General features: G+C 40.3%; 1 protein-coding gene across 3 annotated transcripts in view; it reads right to left on the reverse strand.

The window, feature by feature from the left end:
- Positions 1-2,094: 2,094 nt before the first annotated feature.
- znf710a (zinc finger protein 710a) overlaps positions 2,095-26,385 on the reverse strand; it is a 28,933-nt gene continuing 4,642 nt past the window's right edge. Inside the window, exons 1-5 of one of the 3 annotated variants that reach the window (XM_055173986.2) lie at positions 12,034-12,304; positions 8,454-10,010; positions 4,434-4,625; positions 4,179-4,353; positions 2,095-2,283 (exon numbers count right to left, since the gene is read on the reverse strand). In XM_055173986.2, the coding sequence (XP_055029961.2) occupies positions 2,111-2,283; positions 4,179-4,353; positions 4,434-4,625; positions 8,454-10,010; positions 12,034-12,078 (2,142 nt within the window). In that variant the 5' untranslated portion in view covers positions 12,079-12,304 and the 3' untranslated portion in view covers positions 2,095-2,110. Of the gene's footprint in view, positions 2,284-4,178; positions 4,354-4,433; positions 4,626-8,453; positions 10,011-12,033; positions 12,305-26,385 lie in introns of those variants that run through there. The other 2 variants (XM_055173987.2, XM_055173988.2) reach the window with 2 other exon arrangements.

Consider the following 26,385-nt stretch of genomic DNA (forward strand, 5'->3'; position numbering starts at 1 on the left):
TACCTGGTCATGTGCTTGTTTATCAATGAAAAAAAAATCCACCATTTTAAAGGTAAATAAATGTATTAATTTATATGTCCATAGCACAACATTCAACATTTATCAGCATTATATTCACATCTCTGTGCAACAAAAAAAATCAAAGCTCATACAAAACTAAAACTCCTCCCCATCTCAGCCCAAAATGGGCAAAAAGGACAAAACCACTCAGAAACAGCAAATTCACCAAATCTTCTGTGTTACACATTAACATTTTGCGTTGTCTAGATAGTCGGTACTGTCAGCGTGAAGCTAAGCAGAGAGAGAGAAATGGAGAATACACGGTGAATTTCCCCAATCATTCTCTGCTGGGTCTCGAGCCCTGTCACATGTCGGCAGTGTGTCGTTCATCACTTCTAAGCTCTCTGCTGGAATGATGGATGAGACGCTCTCTTGCACACATAAGGGCAGTTAATATTTTTGGCCAGTGTCTTTTCGCACATTCTCTTCAAAATTCAGCTAGTACTAGTGACTTTGGGAAAGATACAGTAGATGTTACAAGGGTTTTATGTCCGTGGGATTAAAACGGATGTCACACCTAGAGAAACCGAGGTACCCACATTGTGAAATTTAAATGGATTTTGCACACATAGTTAGCTAGCAAGTATAATAGAACAAGAACATGGTTAAAGGGGCCATGGCATAAAACTTTTTTTAAAATGTCAAATAAATCTTTGGTGTCCCCAGAGCACATATGTGAAGTTTTAGCTCAAAATACCATATAAATAATTTATTATAGCGTTTTAAAATTGCCAGTTTATAGGTGTTAGCAAAAATGTGCTGTTTTGGGTGTGTCCTTTAAAATGCAAATGAGCTGATGAAATTCCAACACTGATCACGATGGTGGTTGTTGCAATTAAAACTCAATTCTTGTGCTTTTCTCTGCAGTAAATGGCAGTGCTGTGGTTGAAGAGTGCAGATTAAGGGGCGGTATTATTATAATAAGAGCTCCTTATGACATCATAAGGAAAGCCAAATTTCAATGACCTATTTTTTATGTGCTTGTAGAGAATGGTTTACCAAAACTAAGTTACTGGGTTGATCTTTTTCACATTTTCTAGTTTGATAGAATCACTGAAGCACTTAAACATGGAAAAAGTCAGATGCCATTGCCCCTTTAAAAACTGTAAAATACGGACTACAAACTAATGCGATGTCTGAAATAACCAGATCATATTTTAATTCAATATATAACATGGTTTTGGTGATGCATGTCTCTGAAATAGCGAATTCTTAAACGGAAATGTCTTGAGTTTATATTATTACATTAAATGAACTAAAGATGCAAACGAAATATAATTTAAAGATTTTAGCATTTTAAAGAATGACCAAATAATGCGCTTAGGAAAATAATGCGGTTATGCCCAAATAACACCCTGCAGTAATTTTTCACATCTGCCCACCTGGAACACTGGGTCTTCAATGTATTTACATTTGTGAATGCCATTGAACAATAAATACTATTTGTAAAAATAATTATAAAAAAAACTGATGTCACAGACTGGCCCATGTTTAACTTAAAAAAATAAAAGTAACCCCAGGCACTGAAAAATAAACTCACTGTGAGTTACTACCAACACATACATTGAAAACCACAATTGCAGAGGAGGAACATAAAGTCACAGTGTGTTTTAAAAATAAATGTTGTTAAAATGTAATGCGAACTACTGTATTTGCACTTTGTCAGCTTTGGTTAAACCCTATACGATGGTTTCTAACTGGCTGGACAGTAAAATCACCAACAAGATCAATGTCCTAAAACGGCAAACGTCACGTCATCATGTATAAAGCAGTGGATTGTCTGTATGGATTAAGTGCCTATATCATTTCACCTTTGCACTGGTTCAGAAATGATATTCATCTGCACTCTGTGACAGCATTAAAATATTCACTGTCCTCTATTCTTCACGATGAGCCTTGGCAAATGTCAAATTACACCTGTTAAAGTCACGCTTCAGTCCATCACTTTTGTTTCCGAGCCAAAATGGCTTCCAGTGCACGTCCACATGATGGCTATTTCCCCATGACTCATGAACCAGAAATGACTATCAGGGTTTTAAAACACAGCCCCTTAAGTCGTATTGTAGCGAGCAGCAACCTTTGTGTAGTTGTAGTAACTCATTTTGGCGAGTTTGGCCATGTCTTGTGTCGTTGTGCTGTTGTTGCTGGCTAGATTTTCCCTTTCGCTGTAATCGAAGCTCTCCTCTTCATAATCTTCGTGACCCTCTGCGTCAGGAAGAGTATCTGAGAAACAAAATGCAGGAATGAAGATGAGTCGACCAGACCATTGACATCGAATTTTACACACTACGGGACAGTTTCCCAGACAGGGTTTAGATTAATCCAGTTATATTGGGGCATTAAAGTAGGTTTTACCAACACACCTTAAACAAAACAATACTGGTGTGCATCTTGAGACAAAACAACGGCACTGATATATGTTAAGAATTTTTTTTAAATGAAGGCAGCTCAAACATGCATTTTAGTCTGGGACCAGGATAAGCCCTGTCCGGGAAACAGCCCCAATATGTTTTTCTCAAATAGTATGGCTTAAACAGTCCTCCTGTATAGCTGAGCGGTAGAGCATTGCATTCGCCATGCATTCATGATGGGTTGGAACACATCTGACTAAAGGGACACTCAATTTTTTTTTTTTTTTGAAAATATGCTAATTTTCCAGCTCCGCTAGAGTTAAACATTTGATTTTAACTGTTTTTTTTTTTTAATCCATTCAGCCGATCTCCGGGTCTGGCGGTACCACTTTTAGCATAGCTTAGCATAATCCATAGAATCTGATTAGACTATTAGCATCGTGCTAAAAATAACCAAGGAGTTTCGATATTTTTCATATTTAAAACTTGACTCTTCTGTAGTTACATCGTGTACTAAGACCGACAGAAAATTAAAAATTGCGATTTTCTAGGCCCATATGGCTAGGAACTATACTCGTTTTCCAGCGTAATAATCACAGAATTATGATATTTATGATATTATGATATTACGCAGTGCCTGAAAATTGTCCCCTGCTATTAAAAGTTACCAAGGGGACTATTTTCGGGTGCTTGGTACATGATGTAACTACAGAAGAGTCAAGTTTTAAATAGGAAAATATCTAAACTCTGGTCATTTATGAGCGCGATGCTAATGGTCTAATCAGATTCAATGGATTATGCTAACCTATGCTAAAAGTGGTACAGCCAGAGCTGAAGATTGGCTGAATGGATTCCAAAATGGTAAAATTCAAATGTTTAACTCTCAAAGAGCTGGAAAATGAGCCTATTTGCCAAAAAAGTGGAGTGTCTCTTTAAAAAAAATGTATACCTTGTAATGCACTATGGGGTGGTTTCACAGACAGGGCTTATCCAAGTCCCAGGATAAAAAAAATGCATTAACATATATCAATGCCATTGTTTTATCCCAAAATGCACACCAGTATTGTTTTTTGTAAGGTATGTTTGTAAAAACTACATAAATGTGCTAATATAACTAAAGTCTAGTCCTGGATTAATCTAAACCCTGTCTGGGAAACTGCCCCATTAAGTCGCTCTGGAAAAAAACCGTCTGCCAAATTCATAAAAGTAAACATATCAGAGCTGTCAATATAGTAAAATGATCTAAAGCATGAATAAAACAAGTTTGTTTCAATATGGATAGATTAAAAAAATTTCTTTAATGATCACCATAATAATGATACTTTATCTAAAAAAAACAAGCATTACTGACCGCTATAGATGTCTTATAATCTGATCAATCACTGATAGTATTCTGACTTAAAGTTTAATATTCCTAATGTTTTATTTTTCTCTAGACGTCCATGTGGTGGCACATATGTGAAAAATTGGAGGAAAAATCACAATGTGTCTTCGCATTTTTGTGCCAGGTTCAGTTTCCCTGACAGATGGATGCTCGCTCATCACTGTCACAAATATAGAAGGAAAATAAAAATGCAAGGCCAAAAATCCCATAACAACAGGGTCAAAATATTTGCAAATATGTGACAAAACGTTAATGTAGGACTATTCCTATAGGCTACACCTGACCTGTCTTTTTATACCAGGATGAAATGGACAAACTACTGAACCAATTTTCCACAACACCAAGAATTGAAATAGCTAAAAGTGATTCTGTTAGCGTCTCACCTTGTCCTTCAGACGAGGTGTCCAGGATTCCATGTTTCACCTTCATGTGTCGACTGAGGTTGCCCTTCAAATTGAACTTGCTGGTGCAGTAAGGACACTTGAAGGGTTTGCTGCCGGCGTGAAGGTGCATGTGTCCCAGCAGGTTATACATTCTGTTGAAGGACTTCCCACACACCTATGAAACCGGTAATTTTTATGTTTAATGCGCATCCATTTCAAAGCCAACACCAAGAAGAATTCTAGACTCTCACACACCTTGCACTTAAACGGTTTGACGGGCAGGTGTACGATCATGTGAGTTTTGAGCGTCTGTTTCTGGACGAAGGTTTTGAAGCAGACGTGGCACTGGAAGGGCCGCACGCTGGTGTGGATCAGCATGTGCCGCTTCAGGTTGGCGGATAGGGTGAATTCACGGGAACACACGTCGCATTTGTATTCCTTCATACCCTGAGAGATAGAAAGAGAGACAAAGAGAAAGAGATAATGTTAATATATTTAAAGACGATTCTATTTGGGCCATCAGTTAGGAAAATGACAGAAAATAACTTTTGTAATTAGCGGTAGACTTTTGTATGCTTTTCTGTAAGCGGGAGGAAAATGATTTATCACTGGCATCAGCTGAATGAGAAAAAGTGGTTAGTTGTCATAAGCGCAGCTGAATCCATCAGTAGGGTGCCTGTCTTGCCTGCTCACTAGAATTCATAATACAGAGCAAGAAATTCACAAACGCACTTACTCACTGTTGTTGTCGCAATGCTGCAGGGTGAATAGAGATGCATATATATACTGCAATAAGATCAACTGGCATAAAAACATTCCCAATAGATTATTTCGCTTTAACAGTTTAATGTACACTTTCAGTGTATCCAGGGATTATTTTCCATCCTTAAATACATGGGAACAATTTTTGATCATTTTCAAAATGTGCTACATCTCATTTACCGTAATTCACTTGAATCATCGACTGCTTCATTTGATAAAAATTCTGTAGTTTAATTAAATTAATGAAATCACATTTAAATCACAATCACGGTTACAGTTTTGAAGGCCACCTCTGAAAAACCTAAAAATTGTAGTACTATACACTCTAAATCAGTGGTCTCCAACATGGTGCCCGCGGGCACCAGGTTGCCCGCACAGAGTCTTTGAGGTGCCCGCCAAAGCACATTCTATTAATAGTCTTAAATGAATATTCCATTTTCTTAAAAGAAAAATCCACACAATTTACTCACCACCATGTCATCCAAAATGTTGATGTCTTATTTGTTCAGTCGAGAAGAAACCATGCCCCTTGAGGAAAACACTGCAGGATCTTTCTCATCCCAATGAACCCCAATAGACACCAACAATCAACACTCAACTCAACACTCCACAGTTTTTTTCAACGGAGTTTCAAAGGACCACAAACGATCCCAAACGAGGCACAAGGGTCCCATCTAGCAAAACGATTGTCATTTTTGACAAGAAAAACCACAAATATACACCTCCAAAGCACAACTTCTCGTCTAGATCCAGTTGTGATGCGCCAGCGTGACCCCACGCAATACGTCATGACGTCAAGAGGTCACAGAGGACGAACGCGAAACTCTGCCCCAGTGTTTACAAGTGTGTTGAAAGAGGACCGTTCCGACGTTGTTGTATGTCAACCGATACTAATTAATGTCTTTGTGTCAGTTTATTGTTTACAATGGTCCGCAAATGTGCGTTTTATATATGTAACACGTGACCTCCCTACGTCACTACACATTACGTTAGGTCGCGCTGGACGAGAAGTTGTGGTTTAAAAGTGTATATTTGTTATTTTTCTTGTCAAAAATGACAATCGTTTTGCTAGATAAGACCCTTATGCCTCGTTTGGGATCGTTTATAGTCCTTTGAAACTCCGTTGAAAAAAACTGTTACGTGTTGAGTTAAGTGTTAAGTGTTGGTGTCTATTAAAGTCCATTAAAATGCGAAAAATCCAGCAATGTTTTCCTCAGAAAACATAATTTCTTCTCGACTGAACAAAGAAAGACATCAACATTTTGGATGACATGGTGGTGAGTAAATTATCTGGATTTTTCTTTTAAGAAAATGGAATATTCCTTTAATTGTAATATGTATTTATTGCATATTTTTTATATTTAGCTTGGCTTCTTTTATGTATGTTAACATTTTAAACAATGATAAAACATATCAACAAGTAAAATTAAATAAAATCAACAAATAAAACAAAAATGTTTTGAGTAGATAAATATCAAAAAGTAGCCCTATTGTTTTATCCATTGTGGTAGCCCTTTCTCACAAAAAGGTTGGAGACCCCTGCTCTAAATACTAATTTACACATTGTTTGCGTCATGCTATTTAAACACATTATGTGTCATTTTGTGTTCATCTTGAGGTAAAATAAATACAAACACAAGTGTTTAAAAATAACAACACAAAATGTGTTGCCTCAATAATAAAAAACACAGAGCTGTGTCTAGTTAAAGGGGCCATGTCACAAGACTTTTTAAGATGTCAAATAAATCTTTGGTGTCCCCAGAGTACATATGCGAAGTTTTAGCTCAAAATTACATATAGATTATTTATGATAGCATGTTAAAATGGCCACTTGGGTGTGTCCTTTAAAATGCAAATGAGCGGATGAAGTGCAAACATTGATCACAATGATAGTGGTTTGTTGAAATTGAAACTCAGTTTAGTGCTGCGAATTATTTTCTCTCTCTCTGCACTAAATGGCAGCGCTGTGGTTGGATAGTGCAGATTAAGGGGTGTTATTATAATAAGAGCTCCTTATGACATCATAAGGAGAGCCAAATTTCAACAACCTATTTTTTCATGTGCTTGTTGAAAATGGTTTACTAAATCAAAGTTACTGGGTTGATCTTTTCACATTTTCTAGGTTGATAGAAGCACTGGGGACCCAATCAAAGCACTTAAACATGGATAAAGGTCAGAAATTAATGCCATGGCCCCTTTAAATACAACACATTAAGTGCATTGTCCCTAAATAAATAACACAGATTGTGCTGTATTTAACACAAAATGTAAAAATGATTGCCCTTAAAGAGTTAATTTCTTTAAATGAATGATGCCACTATGACTTTTTATGAAATGTATTTACTTCCTTTGATTGAAAAATATGATTGTATCAGGGTTGTATTATAACCAGTGCCGGCTCATGATTGCTCATCCGAGGGGCGCAAATTCAAAATAAGTGTTTGGAGTGTCATGTGTGTTGCTTGCGTTTTCAAAATATGTGTTTGTTGCGTCATGTGAACCATGTGCATCACGTGTTAAGTCAAAATAAGTGCCTGTTGCACACGCGTCAAAACCATTTATGATAAAAGAGACACGCTCACGTTCACAAAATACTCACTTAACAGTAAACTCTGATTACACATGAGATTAACCGAGTATCTGGCAAACACAAGCGTCTCTTTTATCATGAACCCTTTAGAGACGTCTGCAGCAGGCACTTAATTTGACAAGACACATGATGCACATATAATCACTCGACGCGCAGAACACATATTTTAAAATAAGGAAGCACACACATGACGGGCTACATACATGTTGTGACAAACTTCGCATCGAGCGCCCACGAAAAAAGAAGTCATTGGCCGCCACTGATTATAACGTAGTGATAAGCTGAATTTGAACACAAGTGAACCGCGTTTTTGGAATGAGCAGGGTGTTTTCATACAAGAATGGAAATCATTATCTCTATAAATAATAAATAGATAACTGGAATCGGTGAAGTTAAAGAAATGACTAATGTATTTTTTGTTTATACCCTGCTGACCTGTAACACATTCTGTTGACGGACACTGCAGTCATGGTGAGATGAATCATAGTCATGGAGAGTGAGAAATGAAAGGAGGAAGTATTAGCTTGTAAGACACACTTCACTGCACAAAGCACACACAAAACAGACGCACTCTCAACCAGTGCAAGAAACGGAGAGGTGGGCGGGTCAACGGCAGATTAGGAGGCTGATTGGATTGCTGGGGGAGTTGGGAGGGGCTGATTTGTTTACACTGAAAGTTGTTATGGAAAACATGAGATGCGTATTTAATGAAAATGGGAATTTTTTTACTAGGGAAATTAATTTAAACACATTAATCTTTTATGCAAGTGATTTTTTTTTAATATAAAAAGCACAAAAATTAACCATAATGCGTTTTCGCGTACATTCCAGAAAATAGGTAAAAGATGGCAAATGTGGATGGAGTCTGGACCCGATCACTGGGATGTAATCTATAACACGATGACTACAGGGTGATTACGAACCTTGTGTTCGAGGGCCTGCGGTGTCAGTACCTTGTGTGTAAGCATGTGCTGCTTCAGGTGGTGGATCTGCACGAACTCCATGCCACACTCGGAGCAGACGTATGGCCTGACGTTCTGGTGCTTCATCAGGTGGTTCTGAAGTTGGCTACGGTAGGCGAAGGACTTGTGGCATTCACTGCACTGGAAGGTGGTCGGGCCCTGATGGCTGACCTGGTGCCGTTTGAGGTGTGCATGAGTGGGAAACTCCAAACCGCACTGCGTACAGACGTGACAGTGACCGCTCTCGTGCTTGGTCTCGTGGGTTCGCAGTTCACTGGGGTAGGCGAAGCCCCGGCCACAGAAGCGGCAACTGTAGGGCTTGACGTCGCTGTGCTGAAGCATGTGCCGCTTGAGATGGCTGGTCTGGGTAAAGGCCTTTTTGCAGACTGTGCACTTGTGTGGCCGCGTGCCCTGATGCGTCAGCAGGTGCGTCTGCAGGTGGCTGGGCTGCTTGAAGAGCTTTCCACAGTGCACGCACTCGTGGGGTTTGATGCCGTTGTGGCCGAGGATGTGCGTGACCAGGTTGTATTTAGAGGTGTAGGACTTCTCGCACATGCGGCACTTCCAGCGCTTCAGGCCTTCTCCCACATCCACGCAGTACGACTCGTCGATCTGCACGTTGATATCCAGCCGATCGATTTGCATTCGTCTACCCAAAGAGTTCTCGCCATCCGCCCATGCCATGGGCTGGCTCCCCTCTTCATACTCCCCTGCCAGACTCATCTCAGCAGCATCGTATCCGATAACACTGGACTCGTAGTAGCGTCTCATTACGGGTGTCACATCTTCTTCTGAGGTTTTTAGATTTAGCGCTTGTTCTTCCACATCGTCATGTTCCTCCTCTTTTCCTCGCTCTTCCTCAGAGGACACCGCCGGTGACTTTGCAGGCCCAACAGCACTTGGCTGGGCCTTAGTGTTAGCTTCAGAGTTGGCGTCAACATTTTGGCTGCTTGATTCCCTTGAGGAATCCGGGTAGCCTTTGGTGCAGTTCTCCTCTTTCATCGGCCCTCGGTTAGGTGCTAGGTCCAATACCTCTGGCTCGTCTGTTTGCTGTGAATTTGAGAGATAACAGGGGCTTGAAAACTCAAGTCTCTCTCCTTTCACCTGATTCAGTGTGTCCAGAGACCTCTCTGTGGACTCTTCTGGTTCTCTCTCATTCAGTGGCCTCTTGGTTCTCCCACGGGGACCCGGGCGCCTACGTTCTGCCCCGCGAAGTCCTTCTGACCTCCTGTGCTCTCCGTGAGAGTCTGACAAATAGTCTCCGTTGGCTCCAATTAGCTGATCTGCATATTCATACTCCATGGCTTCCCCAGGGGGAGGGGGGCCATCACGCCCTTCTCCCGAGTAGAAACCGTTCGGGGCGATGGTGGCTCCAAAGATTTCATTCTGAGATATGAGACCAAGCACAGCAGCCTGGGCCAAAGACAGGACCACCACGGGGTCGGTCTGTGTGCCGGCATTCACTGCATGCTCCATCACTTTAGAATAGCAGCGGACCAGAGGAACCTCCTGCTCTTCCTGTAAATAGAAGGAACAACAGGTCAGAGCAATACTTTGTGAAATCTAAATCAGTGAAGAAGTCTGCCACTGCAGTCAATACAATACAGTCTTGGCAACAAAGTCTGGCTAAGGGTGTCATGGCAACAGTGTCACTACAGTACAACTAGCAAGTGTGTCAGTGCAACAGCATCATAGCAACAACACAGCATCAAGCTAGAGTGTCAAAACAACTAAGGTGACGAAGAAGTGCCATTTTGATGGACTGAGCATTTACTTTAAAACTATAATCGGGGCTGCCCATCCAAATTCTGCAGACATTTTATTCCTTCCTAAATTGCGAACAAGCTAATAAAAAAACTCATTATAGACTTCATAGTAGCTTCTAGTTTTAATAGCAGTGAGTGAAAGATAGATGACACTACCAGAGAGACTCAGACAACGCCTTGTCTTGAGAATGAATTAGATAGAGGAGATAAGACAGATCTTTGTGAGCGCCATGCTTCCTTCCTTCAGTCTTTAAAAGAACAAAACGCACAAAGAGTGTCTGGATTCGAGTGGGAAGTCTACATCCGACTATCCACAGTTTTTTCCTGCAAGGTCAAGCTTCCACTGCTGCTGACTGTGAAACACAAGTCAGTGAAGTTTTAGCAGTACCAGCAAGATAGTGAGGAGCGAAAGTGTGTTCAGACTTTAGGGATCGACTAAATGCAATGTAATCACCCCAATAAGTGATCCACATGAGAAACATCCTCTACTTAAGGCAAACTTAGTTGAACTCTGGTCACTATACCACACGTCTCCGGTTCACCTCCGTTCGAACCAATGGCGATAGAGATTTGCCAAAACAGCAAGCCATGTTGTTTAGCACAGTAGGAAATGGTTAACTTATGATTTGTGCAAAAAAGCCACCAAATATGGATTTTAGCAGAACTAAAGACTAATAAGCAAACCTAAGGGGGTGAGAGAGAGAAAGAGAAAGAGAGAGAGAGAGAGAGAGAGAGAGAGACATGAAAACTGACAGCTGTAAAACAGAGGAAGAGGGACAGACTGAGAAAGTGTGGGGAGGGCGAGAGAGGGAAAGAAATGAGAAGGGAAACCTGGATGGCCTGATAACCATGTCATTTATAATTACTGCTTTTAAAGCAGTCAGATGGAGTCTGGGAGAAACAGACTGAAAAAGACAGAGAGACAGAGAGAGAGAGAGAAAATGAGTGAGGGTGCGAGGGACATTGAAGGAAGGAAAAGAGGAAAAGGAGGGAGGGGAAGTGGATGGGAGAGAAGGAGGGGAGTGAGGAAAGAAATATAAAGAGAGATAAAGAGAAAGAGGGGAGGAAAAGAAGAGGGAGGGGAGCAGGGGATGAGAGACACTGAAAAACAAAGAGAGAGAGAGAGAGAGAGAGAGAAGAACAGAGAGATAAATAGAAAAGGAGGGGTTGTGGTGAGTGAGAGACTGAAACTAGAAGACAGAAAGAGACTGAAAAAGAAATAGAGAAAGAGAGAGAGAGAGAGAGAGAGAGAGGAAAGGGAGGGAGAGAAATAAAGAGGGTGAGAAATGAAAAACAGAAAGACAGAGTAAAGGGAGGGAGGGAACAGGAAAGAAGAGTATAAAAAAGAGAGATGACATAAAAGACAGAAAGACAAATGAAAGAGCCAGTCAGGCAAGATAGCAGCCGTGGCTCTGTGTGGTGAAGGTAAAAATAGATTTAAAAACAAAGCGATAGTGAAAAGATAAAAAAAAGAATAGCATTGAATAAATGTGTGTGTGCGTGTGTGTGTGTGTGTGTGTGTGTGTGTGTGTGTGTGAGAGAGAGAGAGAGAGAAAGAGAGAGAGACCAATTTGTAAGGCTTAAATATAAGAGAGAAAGTAAGAGTACAGTTAAAGTATAAATTACAATCGTGCGGCAATCTGTGTGAGGAAAAAAGTTAATTTCCACGATTGACAAACTTTAAAACAACAATTAACAAACAGTACAACCGAAACAACCGCACAAACATGTGACCCGCGCTTTGGCCGACGTGTATGTTTGGGTTGAGCACTCACCACATTACTCCTGGTGTGATGTTTCAGATGTTTCAGGGATCTCATCCTTCAAGAGAAGTGAGAGGAGCAAAAAACACCAGCTCCTATTTATAACTGAGAGAGGGGAGGGGGCGGAGCCAAGCTCATCCTCCTCCTACTGTTGCTGTTATCAGAACTGACTGTGCCTGCCTCTCTCTCACACATCCACACACACACACGCACAAACCTATTTCTTCCATTCTCTTTCTTTTTCTTTCTTTCTTTCTGTGTCTCTCCCCTCCCTTCCTCGCACTCCCCCATCTCTCTTTCTTTCTCTTTCGCTCTCGCAAACACACACACACACACACACAAACACGCGTTTCATCTCTCGTTCTCACGCACACACTCCATACGCCGTGACCCTTCAACAAACATATTGCTTTAAAAAAAGCGCACACATACAACATTCACTTCCTTTCAAAGATGCACTCTACACAAACATGTTGCGTAGACACACACACACACACAAACGCATACATAAAGTAATCACCGGCACACTGAGTGGCTGTGGAGGTGTGTCTGGCGTTGTCATTGAGTGAGATATGCCGAAATGTTCTCATAACGCCGCGGACTTCTACAAGTCTGTTTATTTGTGCATCTGAAATAATTAAGCAGCAAGACGCCGTACAATGAGAGGCAGCGCACACATACACAAAAAAAAATGAGTGACAAAGAAAGAGAAGCAGTTTGGAAAGAGAAAAAGGGAGGGAGTGAGACAGACACACGGGGGGAGAGAGAGAATAAGAGGAAGAGGGAGGGGGAGTAAGACAGAGAGGTATAGAGAAGGAGAAAAGAGGAGGAGGAGGAGGGGGGAACGGGAGAGAAATAGAAAGAGAGAGAGAGAGAGAAGAGAGAGAAGAGAAAAAGGTGGGGGAGGGCAAGAGAAGAAAAGAATGCAGCAAAAAGGAGGAAGAGAAACTGGGGGAGGTAGAGTGAGAGAGAGAAAGAGAGAGAGGATAAGAAAAGATGAGGTCAAAGAAAAAGAGACAGAAAGAATGAAAGAGAAAGAGAGAGAGAGCGAATAGAGAGGGGGTGGGGATTGAAAGACAGATAGAAAGACGGGAATGCAGTGAAAGAGAGAGTTTGAGCAGAGTAAGGGAGATAGAAAAAAGGGGATGGTGTGGTGTGAAAATAAAAAAAAGAAGAGTCCATCAGCAAGAGAAAAAAGGGGAGCGAGGAGTGGAGGGGGGGGGTGCACGCAAAGAGAAAAAGAGAGAGGAAAGATATTAACTATTGAAGTTCCAGTTTTCCTCAGAGTCTCCTTTAGGAGCTGCCGTGATAGGCTACCTGCCGGGTTGCTGGGTGTGTGCTGAGGTGCTCTGCTTGATCCTAATTATGGAAAAGGTATTGGATTAGTCTGGCACTTCCTGCGAGCCTATTAACGGTGGGATATAGACTGGCCGTCCCACAAAAAGACCCTCTATTACGGAGAGGAGCACACCTTGAGTGAAGGACTGTGCTGTATAGCATCAGCGTGTGAGAAACCTGGAGGACATTTTTCATCACTGAGCAGGAAAGGGCAATCCATGAAAAAGAGAGAGAGAGAGAAAATCAAGCATTATAGGAGAGTGTTTGGTGTGTGTGAGAGAGAAAGAGAACGAGAGGATAGAGAGTCTGTATATGTGTGTGTCAGAGAGAGAGAGAGATTGTGAGAGGGAGGGAGGGAAAAGAGAGAGAGAGAGAGATAGGGAAGCAGACAGAGATAAAGAGAGATTGAGAGAGGGTGTGAGTGAGTGAGTGAGGGAGAGATAGCAGGAAGTTGAGAGAGAGAATAGAATGAGTGCATGGCAAGAAACAAAGAGATAAGAAAGCAGAAAAGACAAAGAATCCACATGGAAAAAGAAACGGCCGGGGACACGTACATAAAACAACACACAGAGCTGTCCGCCTGTGGGGAAAATAAAGAAAAAAGATAAAAAAAAGTTTGGGGAGAGAAAGAATACACTGGCTATAATACTCATGCAGGCCTGTGTTCCTTTTTTTTTAAATAGCTCGAAACCTGTCCTCTCCCTATTTCGCCAAGAAGTATTAGACTTGTGCAAACTGGCCCTAACATACACACACAAAGGGAAGAATACATGAATTATGAACGTCTCCCAGTGTCTTACCTTCTGCTATTGTGTGCACATTTCTCTCTCTACAGGTTGTGTAGATGTAGAGTTGTGTGTGGTTTGAGAATCCATCTACTACAGGATTTAACAGACAGGTACACTCTCAAATGCATTCTTGTGTATGTGCGCGCAGACATTGGGTCTCTTACCCGAGTGGATCTAGTATAGTATGGATATAGTCTGGGAATTTCTCCACTGAAACAAAAGCAATAGGAGAAAGTGATTGAAAGACAGCGGTTCATGTGGGATTTTGTGGCAGCTTGTGTGTGATACAAGAGGAAGCGGGCATTAACCTGTTGGGTTAGTGGAAGGGACTTCATTTTCACTTCTGTGCAAAACTGAAAGCTTTCAGCACTAGCATGACCCGAGCATAGAAGATAGACATGTGACCAAAATCATTCACTCTTTCACTATGACATATTGTATTCACTATATGAGGAAAAGTGAAGGAAAATTAGTGATTTCCAAAACTGAAGCAAAAAAGTTTTGTCACATTTTAGGGCTTTTCACACTGCACTTAACCCTGGGTTATCTTCGTTGTAAACCCTGCTTTTAACCCTGGGTTAAGGATCGTTTCACACTTGTATTTAGAAGCAGGGTTATCCCTGAAATTAACCCAGGGTTATGAAACCCTGCTTGAAAGCAGGTTTAGCACCGCTTTTGTGGGGTTAACCCCACTATTAGGCTTTTCACACCTGAAATTGTTAACCCTGGGTTATCCTAAAACCAGGGTTAACGGAATCCTGGGTTATTTTTTTCATGTTTCACACTGTTCAAACTTAACCAGGGGTTAAGAGATAGCCCTGGTTATTCATAATTTGACGTTTCACACTGTGCATTCCTAAACCCTGGGTCAGGAGTCTCCAGCCCAGCTCCAACACACCTGTCTGTAATTATCAAGCAACCCTGAACACCTTGATTAGCTACTTCAGCTGTGTTTAATTAGGGTCATAACATTCTAACCCTGCTTCGTTTCACACTGCATGCGTTTGGCACTGCAATGCGGGGTTAACACCACAAATGCGGTGCTAACCCTGCTCCGGAGCAGGGTTTCATAACCCTGCTAACACCGCTTTCAAATTACAGGTGTGAAACGCTCCTTAACCCAGGGTTAAAAGTGGGGTTTAGAATGAAGATAACCCAGGGTTAAGCGCAGTGTAAAACCCATATTGTGGTGCCAAACGCATGCAGTGTGAAACGAAGCAGGGTTAGAATGTTATGACCACTGATCTATATAAATGACTGGATTGCGCATAGAACGCTTGACGTTACTGCGTGAGGTGAAGCCACAGCACAGAGTTTGAGCCGCCATCTTGGTATACCCAACCGGCAGAGAGCGTCATTGACTTCCATTCAAAATCATGATCAAAATTTACCCCCTTTACAGTGTATCAGTTACACAAGGTTAATTTTTAGGACATGTGTACGTTAATTATTTGTTAATTCTGGTGTTATTTGCAATGTTTATGTTTTAATCGGGCAGGATAATGGATTTACAAAAAAACGTTAAGGTGAGTGTGTCTGTTGCATTTGTTAATGACACGGGTATAAATAAAGTTTTTTTTGACATTCAGCTACACTGTGACGGTCAGCGTTATTTCTCTAAATAAGTTTAGGTAACTTGTAAGTTTAGATAACATAATTACAAAACTAGCTAATTATTGCATGCACAAATAAGCATGATTATTTATTTAGAATTCAGAATGAGCACGTTTATTGTCATTAATACTAAATATGCTGCGGTCTGTCTGCTGATCTGATACTGTAATGAAGATGAATGTATAATAACTGTTTAAAACGCAAAATGTACAACTTTCAGTAAATAACTATTTACATGCTTTGGACGTTTGTGTTGTAATAATGTACAGGGTAATTTCACATATACAAACGAAGACGAGTAAAGTGATGTTTTATCATTAAAATCTGACAACGTCCATTGATTTAATAGAACGTTTGGGTATTCCAACATGGCGGCGCGGTGGCTTCACAAGTGTGACGTCATGCGCAATCCAGTCATTTATATAGATCAGTGGTTATGACCCTAATTAAACACAGCTGAAGTAGCTGTGAAAAGCCCTTTTGTTTATTTATAAAATAATTGTCAACAAGAACCAACACAACGAGTGTATGTGTGCTGTTTACTGTCACGCATTTGTCTTGCGTTGTATCATGGTAAAAAAGTGAAACTCTTCAGAGTGCATTGTGGCTAAAAAGTAGTGAACGAATGTAGGGACCAGTTTTAGTCAAGTCCAACTCGAGTCTAACTCGCTGGGTTCCCACACCTTAGTTAACTTCAAATTCAAGGACCCTTCAAGGACGTTCCAAGTCCAATACCCTCGAAATTCAAGGACTTAATGTGGGGACATATTTCAAGTGAGAGCAAGATTACATCATGTTACTTTTTAAGATACATTGTTACAGTTCCTTTTTGAGGGAACTCGTGCTGCGTCACTGCGGTGACTCATTGGGAATGCCTCCAGAAGTGCGTCTTAATGTGTATATCAAATTCAACCAATGGTGAGGCTTAGCAACAAAGACAGGGTGACGCGGGATCCAGGAAGTTTATCGCTATCTGAAATATTGCCAAAGACGGCGTTACAGGGACGCAGGAAGTATGGCAAGGGAGACGCAACGTCTCGTTCCCTTCTCAGGGAACAACAGTTACGTACGTAACCCGAGACGTTTTCATGTGTCAAACACAACTATGCAAAAAAGCATTTTAGTATGAATCAACATTCGCATACAGAAAATATAAGCATTTAAAGCGAACAGTTTAGCACGTGGACTTAAAAGGCTAGAATTTTTATGATATTATCCTACACTACACAAGGAATAATGGAATAATTTCCAGAAAATTTCTTGCATAAAATAGATTCAAGCACTTTCAGTGACCTGTATCTATGTATGTATATATTTAAAAACTTCCCAAGGCCTTGAATTTTTCACAAACTTTCAAGGATTTCAAGAACCCGTGGGAACCCTGAATTCGGGACCTAGTCCAGAGAAAGCTGGATTTGGACTCGGTCTAGACACATTTGATCTTTGGTCTTGACTCATTCGAGTTGGACTCGACTGCAACACTGGTAGGGAATGAAGTTGTTCACTCGGGTTTCGGACAATACTACAAAATGGTGGACGCCCAATAAAAGCTTAGTGCACAATATAGGCGATAGAAAGTGGTTTCGGACACATAAAAAGATTACTGTATCTAGCACGCTGCAGGTGATATTTCAGGATACTTGAACCATTTCAACGTTATATGACACTGCCTCACGCCATTTTGACACAAGGGATACAAAGGGATGTAACATAAACACAGAGGTTAACTTTATCTCAACTAAAAGAAAGATGTACTCCATACAACACTTAGCCTAAAGGTGCTTTAAAAGACCACATATACAATGTCCATATTACTTATGGCTGAAACAAGTGTTGTGAGAAAAAGAGAGATCAGATGTGTTATAATTTTAAAGAGCACCTATTTCATTGCTAAAAAACAATATTTTGTGTATTTGGTATGATACAATGTGTTTGCGTGCTTTATGGTTAAAAAAAGATTATTTTTCACAGATATACTGCTTTCCTCAAAGCTCTGATTTTGTATAAAGCTCACTGATCTGTAAAGCGCTGTGTCCCTGATTGGCCAGCTAATCTGTATGTTGTGATTGGCTTGATGTCACCCGGAAATGTGATGCTCCTTACCATGTTTGAAAGATTTGGTCAATGCAATGCTAACAGGAGTTAACATACAGGCTATGAGTCAAAGCGGGAGGAATTATGATAATGTCGGTCTTGTCTACATCACCAATTCCAGGAAGCACACCAAAACCTAAACCTAACCTACTGCACCTGCGCGCTGCCATGTTATGATTCCTCCTGGAAGCATCTGGAGGTTGAAGAGAGGTTGTTTTGAAGTTGACCAAATAGTAGAAGTTAAAACTTCAATCCTCCCCCCAAAAAACCCATAAAGAACATAATAAGGTTCCTATAATTAGTAACAAAACTTTTCGCCAGACAGACAGCATGACCAATTTGAATTGAACAAAATTTTAACTGAATTGATCTACATTTGGTGCTCTGATATCTAAAAATTAAGTTCTGGTTCATTAACCTGACTGGTAAAGTGCTGTTATGAATGTAATGATACTAGGGATCTAGTATCTTGCATGATAGCTGATGCATTGCACGTCTAAATTTGAGTCAGTGATCTGAATTGCCAAAACAGAAATACATACAAATTAATTTTAATGTATATTTTATATTAAAGTCTGTAAAAGACACAGAACTACAGGTAAAGAGTGATAAAGCAATGAGCAGTAGCCTTTACCCCGTAGTGGCACATTAAAAATAAACAAACATTTAAATAGAGATCAAATATTCGACCATTCGTGCACATCCCTAGATGATACATTGCTTAACATCACTGGAACGCTTCACTGTTTGTATCACTGCATGTGTCTCAGTTTATTACATAGAATTCCACTTTTGTGGTTTGCAACATTGTAACCAAACTGTGTTCATTGGACAAAACTAAACAAGCAGATTTAAATAACAAAACACGCTGCAACACAACCCTGCATTCAACTTTTTATTAAAGGGCACGATTCACGTTTTTACATTACCTTTGGTGTATAAGTGTGTATTAGTACATGTTTACTGTCACGACTGGAATAAGGGAGAACCCAAACGCAGATGATGTACAAAAATAAACTATAGATTTATTAAACAGAACATAAAAACCCACGTGGGGGTAAAACAGACGATGAATAAACACAGTGATGGAACACTAAACACTGGAACAAATGAACACTAGTACAGGAACAGATCTCAGGACCACGGAAAACATGAACACTGAAATTCGACAACGAACGTGCACACGACAGAGAACGAGAGGGCATTATAAAGACACCACATCAATGGGGAACAGGTGAACATAATTAATTACGTAAGACACGAGTACATAAGGGAGTAGGGTAAAAGTGAAAAGACACTGGGAACACGTGACACACATACATGATGTGAAAAACACGTGTCCCCACACAAACCACAATGCTGCCATGACCTTGCCCTCAGAAATCAGACCTGAACCTTACACTAAGGTCTGACAAGATCATGACAGCGACAAGACACTGGGAACATGAGGAAGCCACACACACAATATGACTCCACATGTCCCCACACAGAACATAGTACTGTCATGGTCTTGCCAGATGTACTCAGACATGGATCTAGCACAAAATATCTGGCAAGCCCATGACATTAACGATATGCAAAAGTTACAAACCGCAAAGTAAGCGATGACACGAGTTATACTTTCCAACGTAAATCTCTTTTCTTGGACTACAACAAACACACAGATTGTAGGCAACAGTTTACTTCCTGGGATTGGTGATATAGACAAGACCGACATTATCATAATTCCTCCCACTTTGGACTCACAGCCTTTAAGTTAACTCCTGTCAGCATTGTGACCGAATCTTTCAAACATGGTAAGGAGGAGCGTCACATTTCCGTCTGTCGTCAGAGATATTCAGGCCAATCACATCGTACAGATTAGCTGGCCAATCAGGGACACAGAGCTTTTCAAATCCGTGCTTTTCAGGGAGAGAGGAAAATCTGGAGCTACAAAAATGTACATTAAAGGCTCTCTAAGCGAATCTGCGAGACGTTAGTTATTGTTGACGTTTGAAACTGTTTTCAAACAGACGGAGCGTAGCTAACTCCTCCCCCTCCCTTTCGTGCTTTCATGAACGCGCCCAACCCCCACCCCCAAATCCTTTTTGTCATTTATTGGCTGGAATACTTTGTTTTGTTATGTGATGCTAGGTTTGGCCACTTGTTGATATTGCCGTTTGTGAAGCCTGGGCTGTCTACAGAGATCGCGTTTTTTTACAGTTTGATCAGCGGACAGGCAGCAAGCAGATAGTGAGGAGATGTTTCCGGTATGTAACAAAAAATGTTTTATGGTCTAAAACGCTTCAATTCGCTTAGAGCCCCTTTAAGTGAAAAATAATGTGTTTTTTAACCATAAACCACACAAACACATTGTATTATACCAAATACACAAAATAACATTGTTTTAAGCAATGAAATAGGTGCCCTTTAACTAGTTTTATAGTTCTCAAAACCGGTCTCGGTCTCAAGACCGGTCTCAAGACCACTTTTTAAAGGTCTTGGTCTCGTCTTGGAATCAACCGCATTTTTACTCGGTCTCGTCTCGTCTCAGACAAAGAGGACTCGGAATTTTATTTCAAGACCTGTCAAGACCACAACTGATGGCACACTGCAAAAAATGATTTTCAAGAAAACAAATTCTTAGTATTTTTGTCTTGTTTTCAGTAAAAATATCTAAAAATTCTTAAATTAAGATGCCTTTTCTTGATAAACAAAACAACCCAACAAATAAGCAAAAATATCAAACTTAAGGGATTTTGTGCATAAAACAAGCAAAAATCTGCTAATGGGGTAAGCTAATTTTTCTTGAATTTTTCTTGAATTTAGTGTTTAAGAAAAAGGTTCAAAAAAATTTTGCTTACCCCATTGGCAGATTTTTTAGCTTGTTTTATTCACAAAATCACTTAAATTAGATTTTTTTGGTCTAAAAACTAGACTTATTTTCTTGGGTCGATGTGCTCATCAAGAAAAAGCATCTTAATTTAAGAATTTTAGATATTTTTAATGAAAACAAGACAAAAATACTAAGAACATTTATTTCTTGAAAATAATTTTTTGCAGTGCATATCACAAATTTATTTTTTAGCATTAATTTTATGTAATTTATTCAGATTTGGCATATGATGTTGGCATTGTTTAAGTTTCTCCAATGACAGTTTTTCTAATTTTATTACTAAAAACACCTGCATTGTGTTAAGTGGATGGCAAGCCATGGAAAGACAATTCAGAATTAAGTTGATTTCAGCTCTTTGGTGTTTGTTCACTTTTATTTGCTTATAGACAAAGATAAATTCCCACATATCTGCAATGCCTTCGATTTTTTTATCAACTTCTCTGATGGCACAGACACACACACACACACACACATGCACGCACGCACACACACACGCACACGCACACACACACAGACAAGTGCCTAATCATATGCATATTCTACATTTTATCATAAGTGTTTTAATGCAGTGACTTGCAATGGTCTTGGTCTTGACTTGGTCTCGGCCTGTCTTGGTCTTGACTCGGTCTCGACCCTTTAAAGTCTTGGTTTTGTCTCGGTCTGTCTTGGTCTTGGTCATGACTTGGTCTCAGTTTAGGTGGTCTTGACTACAACACTGCCTTTAACCTTCAGAAATGATCCAGTTGTTAAGAAATTAAAGCAGTATTGGAAAGTACGATGTTGTCATATCTACACAAACGTCAACTTTTCAAAAGCCACATGTGTGAACACACATACAGACAGATCATAACTCTGCGCTGCTGTAATTGTGCCTCCAAAGGTGCTGCTTTGAGATTGCGACCCATTAGTGTTGCTCATGTGAAGCGCTGAAGCCCGTACAGCACGGATCCCAGCCCCCTCTTCCAGAACACACACAGCAACACTGCCACTTATTAACCACTAAAACTCAGTGGACATAACCTTTGACCCAAACGCTGACATTACTGCCAGCAGTTAGTTCCTTTCTAAATTAACTTCTAAATCATTTGTCCACAATCATTTGTACTATGAGGACTAAGGGAGGCGGTTTTCTTCAAGCTCAACTGCAGTGTCAACTCCGTATTCACCCCAAACCGCTACTGTTCAAATTTAGTGGACTTACACAAGACAACAAAAAACATGCTGCACACATGGCCCAGAAGATTCTATGTACAGTGTATGCAGGATCTCTGTATCCCAAATCCTTATTTTGGGTAGTAGTACACAATAAATGCTAGATGATTGAATACTGTGCAAGAAATGATACTGCAGAGTGAACCAAGACTGAAAACGAATGAATAGTAAAATAGAAGACAGTGGAGGAAAGAGAAGAGAAGTGCATTCAGCAAGGAGGATATAAAAGGAACGGAGAGTGAGAGAGAGAGAGCAAGAAAAAGAGAGAAAAGAAAGGAGAGTGCATGAGAGAGAGTGGGGGAAGCAGATGAGAGAGTCAGAGAGAAGAAGAGCAAGAGAAGGAGAAAGAGGAGAGAGATCAAGAGAAAAAAGGGGGCTGGGTGGGTGAGCGAGAGAGAGAGAGAAACAGAAAGGGTGAGAGAGAAAAAGACAGGAGAAAAACAGAAGGGGGAAGGGAGAGAGACAGAAAGAAAAAGAGACGCACAAGAGACTCCAAAACCACAGAATAAAAACCCAATGTCTGTTTCTGACTCCACGAAGAAAGACAAATATGAATGTAAATAGGAGGCTATATTGTATGCATTTGAATGAGGCAGAAGTCCACACCCTGCAAACTCAAGTTCATTATGTCAACTTATGCAGCCAGTGTGGCCTAAAAGCATACAGGAGCGCCACTCCTATCGCCTGCAGTCTGAGATTGGGAGGTCATAGCCTCGACTTACTCCCACCGCTAACTTTAGGAGAACAGTTGCCTCCTGCCTCCTTGTGTCGTTTCATCTCATAATCCTGCTAATGGCGGTTAAATGGACTAATGGGTTCCCGGCTATACCGTTATTGGTACGGCTTTCACATTTAATTTTGACAACCTAACACACACAACATCAATGTGGTACCGTATACACCCACCTGTGCACCCGTAATATAACTTCAGCTCTTGTCGTGGTACGGGGCCGTACGCACAAATGAAAAGGCCTGATGCCTGACCATACGTACAAGTCTCATTTACAGGCACCCATAAATAGTCTGGAAGAAGCCGGCGTCTTTTCTTATAGTCTTGCTCTTTTGTATTTCTCCCTCACCTCACGGTAACAAATTTCAACCTGAATTACTTTTTCTTTCTCACAAGTTTCATTCTTTTAAATCAAAACCCCTTTGTCTCTCTCTTCTTTTGTACCTTCTTCTTGTTTCCATGGTTACCCTTCTCTCTGCGCTGTACACTATCTATCTCTCCCTCCGTTTGCCTTCTCTGTCTCTCTCACTCTGTTCTTATCTTTCTCATTTTGCTTTCATCTCTGCCTCCCTTCCTCCTGCTTTATCCAACACCCTCCTCGCTCAGGCTTTTATCTCTTTTCACTTTCATCTGTCTTTCACCTTTCTCTCCCCTTCAAGCCTGCCATTCCATCATGCTGTTTTTTTTCACTTTCTTACTTACGGTGAGAGAATAAAGTTTCGTCTGTTGGCCTCTCAATTCTGCATTTTTAATCATTATCATTTCATCCAGTCCCGTACTGCCTCTTACCGACAGACACAATTTCTCATTTACATGTGTGCTAGACAGAGTGGTCAGTTCTTAAGTGAACGCTCATCCCTTGGCTGTTCCTCTGTTCTTCAAGCATTTTGAAGAAAGTCTGGAGTGAAAAAAATTGAATGAAAAATATGATTTTAATAATTACCGTGTTCTCGCTGAATAGTAAGGTTAACAGTAAGGTTATAGTAACATTATCATGGCACCAGTGTCTTGTGATTTGTTTATAATTAATAATTGTATAATTAAAAAAAATCTTATGCTTTCCCATGTCCGAGTTTTCTTTACAAAAAAAATCATAATTTTTGAATTTTGAAATATTTGTTGTTTCAACTTAAGTAGTGTTCATTCTGCCAAAAAAAAAATATATTTAGTACCTATAAAGAAAAATTGTTTCTAAACACATTATAAATGTTAGAAATGTATTGCTGAAACACGCCACAAAGACGGTAAACTGTAGTACTGAATGGCAGAGTTAGATTGGCTGAATCCAAAACCGCATATTTTCCATATACCATATAGTAGTCAAAAAGCAGTAGGCGAACAAATAGTATCGAAACCTCAGTATACGTAAAAGGGTAGGCGATAATTACCGGGATAATTTCTCGTGAGATTCAGAGGCACGTGTACTTAAAGCAACACTATGTAGTTTCCATGTAAAAATGACTTACAGCTCCCCCATGTGGTTGAAAAGCGCAACAGTGCCTGGTATCAGACACTCTTCTGCAGGCAGGGGGAGGGGCGGGGCTGTGTTTCCTACCCTCCACCACCACTTTCAGAGTGTGTTTGTAGCAGCTAGGAGGCTGCTCAGGTTGCAGCAACAGTACAATTTGTCCAGTTAAAAGTTGTTCTATCAGTGAAAAATTTTAGAGACATTATTTAACTCTTTCCCCGCCATTGACAAGATATCTCGTCAATTAAGAGAAAACGCTTCCCCGCCAATGACGAGATTTTCCGTCTTTCCGCAATACTGTTATTATCCACCAGGTGGCGCACTTCCGCAACTTTTTAAACCCGGAAGTATTGCCCTAAGGCAACCAGCTGCATGTCTGTGTCTGTTTTAAAGATCGCTCTGAATGGGATCTCTATGAAAAGTCCGTCACAAAAATGGAATTATCTCTGCTTTTTGCTCAAAATGTGGTGTTTTTGCAGAAACCTACTCATATTAGGCCGAGCTTTCGATGTTGTCATGGAAAGGTTGGTTGTTTTTAGTCACATGACCTGCAATCGCTTGCGGCTTCCAGCACTCTGTCTGTAAATAATGCCGGACAAAAATCCAACACAGCAGCACGTATTGGCCGATGTCGATACACATAAAACTCGGAAAAATCGGCCCGATATATCGGTCTATCACTAATTGTGAGCATCCAATCGGGTTGTTGCGGTATTTGAAAGTTAAGTGAGACGGCAGCTGCCTGTTTTTACAAGAGTTTGATAAATTATTTTATTTATTTGGTGTTTTGTTTTTTAAATCATTCAAATTTTTCTGGGGAGGTTAAAAGCAAATTTTTCTGTGGTGTGACAAACACACTTAATATCTGACTTTACAAGTACTTTAAGTTATATTAACTCAAAATTTAAAGGCAGCCCCAACACTTCCAAAGTCGAAGCAACAAATCTTTTTTACAGAGTACTTGAAAATATTATAGCTGTCAAAAGTTTAAAACAATAAATCAAAAGGAATCTCATCAGTTGTGTTGCAAATGTTGTTGCGCATTAAATTCTTTGAAGAAATCCAGCATATGAGCTTCCCCTTAGGTCTCAAAGCAGCACTTAAACCTAACTGATGGGATGTTGGTGGTACAAAATGCAAAAAGCTAAGAAAAATGGTTGCCTATGGTTCCACATGAAAACGTGTTACATGTCAGGACATAATATTGTTTGTCAGATGAAGATGTCCCTGTGAGACATAAAACACCTACTATGAGGAGATAACAATCTTCACAACCACTGCAGCAGTGTAACACAATACGCCAATGTATGTGCGACTTCAAACCACACGACAAAAAGAATCAGCGAGACACAAGACTGTTGTACTTTCTATAGGATCATTTAAAATGTTATATAGGGTGTTTCATTCGGGCAAAAACTTTCCGTAAGTCAACACGCAAAATGTGCGAAAACTCCCCAGCACTGATACTACTGACTGCAGGAAGTGTTGAGCCTGAGATCTGACTGAAACTAACCTCCCCAGCCCCTTCCCTTTTCCCTTTAAGTACCGCAACTATTCAGAAAAGAGAATAAAGAAAACCTGAAAAGAGGAAGAGAAGAAATAAAGGTCCCAAAGAGCTAAAGAAAAGCGAGTGAACAAACAATGAAAAGAGAAACAGGAATGAAAAGCAGCCAGAAAGAAAGAAAGAGACAGTGAGGGAGGGGAATATATAGAAAAAGAAGCAGAGAGAGAGATAGTGAGAGAGCGAGAGAGAAAGCAAGAGAGAGAGAGAGAGACGGCTTTCAAAATGATGGATTTAATGGCGCAATAGTAAAAGCACAAGACATTTTCAACCAGCCTACAGTACTGATGAGAGCAAATAAAAACCTATTCATCTGGTTAAAATGCACTGAGGTGTAAAGTCCATCTCAACTACACAGCTTGTCACAAGATTTCATCATACTCTCGACAGATAAGTTTGTGGTAAGTAGCAAGGAGGAAGCTTCTAAATTAAAACTTCATGCCCTTTCTGAGGGCCTTCAAGTCTAATTGAATCAAAATGATGGTTGAATCATTTACCTCATGAGCAAGGTCTGCCACTTACCTCCTGATCATGCCCTTCATTAACACAAAATCTCTTTAAACATAGTTTTGAACTGTAACACAACAAGCCAACCCATTATACAGTACATTATTACACTGATCTAAGCGAGCTACTGCAGCCATCCTGAAGAGCTGAGAAATACAATATTATATCATTCAGAGC

Source organism: Misgurnus anguillicaudatus, chromosome 15, assembly GCF_027580225.2.
Source record: "Misgurnus anguillicaudatus chromosome 15, ASM2758022v2, whole genome shotgun sequence".
Classification (NCBI taxonomy): Eukaryota; Metazoa; Chordata; class Actinopteri; order Cypriniformes; family Cobitidae; genus Misgurnus; species Misgurnus anguillicaudatus.